The 1,529-nt window shown below is 38.8% G+C and overlaps 1 protein-coding gene across 1 annotated transcript; it reads right to left on the bottom strand.

The window, feature by feature from the left end:
- Positions 1 to 341: 341 nt before the first annotated feature.
- Tsp_14641 (hypothetical protein) lies at positions 342 to 1,474 on the bottom strand (the record flags this gene model as incomplete). Its single annotated transcript, XM_003368561.1, has 2 exons — positions 1,438 to 1,474; positions 342 to 1,401 (listed from the first exon to the last, which is right to left on the bottom strand). Coding segments are annotated over exons 1-2 (1,097 nt in total), but the record flags the coding sequence as incomplete, so codon positions are not given.
- Between the last annotated feature and the right edge of the window lie 55 nt (positions 1,475 to 1,529).

A 1,529-nucleotide genomic window follows, 5' to 3' on the forward strand; every position in this document is an offset into this window, starting at 1 on the left:
CATTGATAAAAGGATTACTCTTTTAATTAATTGCAATTTCCTTTTCGCTTAATTTTTTGTTGGAAAATGCGAAGGTTTGGTGAAATTCTTGTTGTGCTTTAGTGAAAAATTCAAAATTCAAAAAATAAAAGAATTATCGTTTGGTAAAGGTTGAAAGAAAATCCAAGGAGAAGAAAATACTCAGATTCATCTACAGTACAGAAAACCTGCTTGTCACATTATGGGTAGCATTTATTTATTTTCGTTTCATTTTCATTCAACATACTAAACTTTATTCGTTTTTCAGCTTGGACATTTCAAACTGCAACATAAAACATTAAAAAAAAAAAAAATTTTTCAACTTCAACAACGCTTTACGACCTCCTCTTTCCTTTTTTTTATTGATTGGGGTAGAGCCAATATCTTCTTTGTTTTCAATTGGAATCGTGTGTGGATTTTTTGTCACCGCACCCGGCTCAACTGAGATCATACCGTACAATGCACGGAAACGGTATCGTCCGATAAGGAGAAGCAAGGGAACCATCAACGACAAAAATGTGATGATCAACAGTGCAAAATTGTAAGTGGAAAGGTTGTTTCTCAGTGCAGCAAAAGAGCGATTGATTTCCTTCGCCAAGGGCTCCAGCGGGGCGAATACGAATTCTGATATTGTCACGCCCAACACTTTCAACGGTTTCACTTCCAAAAATGGATCCACAATTACCGCTTTGTGATACTCTGTGCAAGTATCTTCCAATTTGAAATACAAATGTCCAATGTATTGCCAGATGGACATGTCTTCGATTCGGCGACAGCTGTTCAGGGAAACTTTGTGCAAAATGGCCATCGATTTGGCCTGTTCAGTTTTGTACATGTGATACCAAGTCCACACGAAACTGAGGGCGAAAAGCGTGCAGAACATGAACGTTGCGAAAAGAAAAAAACTTCTTCGCCATATGACTAGCACAATGTAGCCCAGTGCGACAACAAGAGCAACGAAGTTAAGCCAAGTGAAAATATACACCAAAGAAGTGTCATTTTCTGAAACGTTAGTACAATTGGTCTGTTTGATTAAACTTTCACTCACGACAGTTCTCAGTGATGCGGTGTTGATCATATTGCCGACTTTCTCGAGCGCTTCAATCAGTGTCGAATGCTTCAATGGAGTTTCGGTCAGCAGCTCATTCCAAGTGGCCAAATCAGACTGACTAACAGTAAGTCGGACGACATAATTTTGCGCCGAATCACTCACACTTTTTGGATTGTCCAAATTGATGTCAAGTTTTCTGCCCAAAAGTCGAATCATGTGCTTCACAGCGGCAACTTCGCTTTGGCAAGGACTTTTTTCGTCGAACTGACATTGACAATTTGATGCTATTTTCGGCATGGTCAACAATTTCTTTCGACATTCAGCCAGTTCTTCTTTTATTATATGATTGAATTTGCAAAACTTTTTACCTGAAGTGTCATCGTCATTGACCAGATTCCACTTCATTTTCAGTCAAATGAATCCGTGCTGAAATGCTGATCGGATCATCCATTTGTCTCTG

The sequence above is a fragment of the Trichinella spiralis genome (genome assembly GCF_000181795.1).
Source record: "Trichinella spiralis strain ISS 195 chromosome Unknown Scfld2263, whole genome shotgun sequence".
In the NCBI taxonomy this organism is placed as follows: Eukaryota; Metazoa; Nematoda; class Enoplea; order Trichinellida; family Trichinellidae; genus Trichinella; species Trichinella spiralis.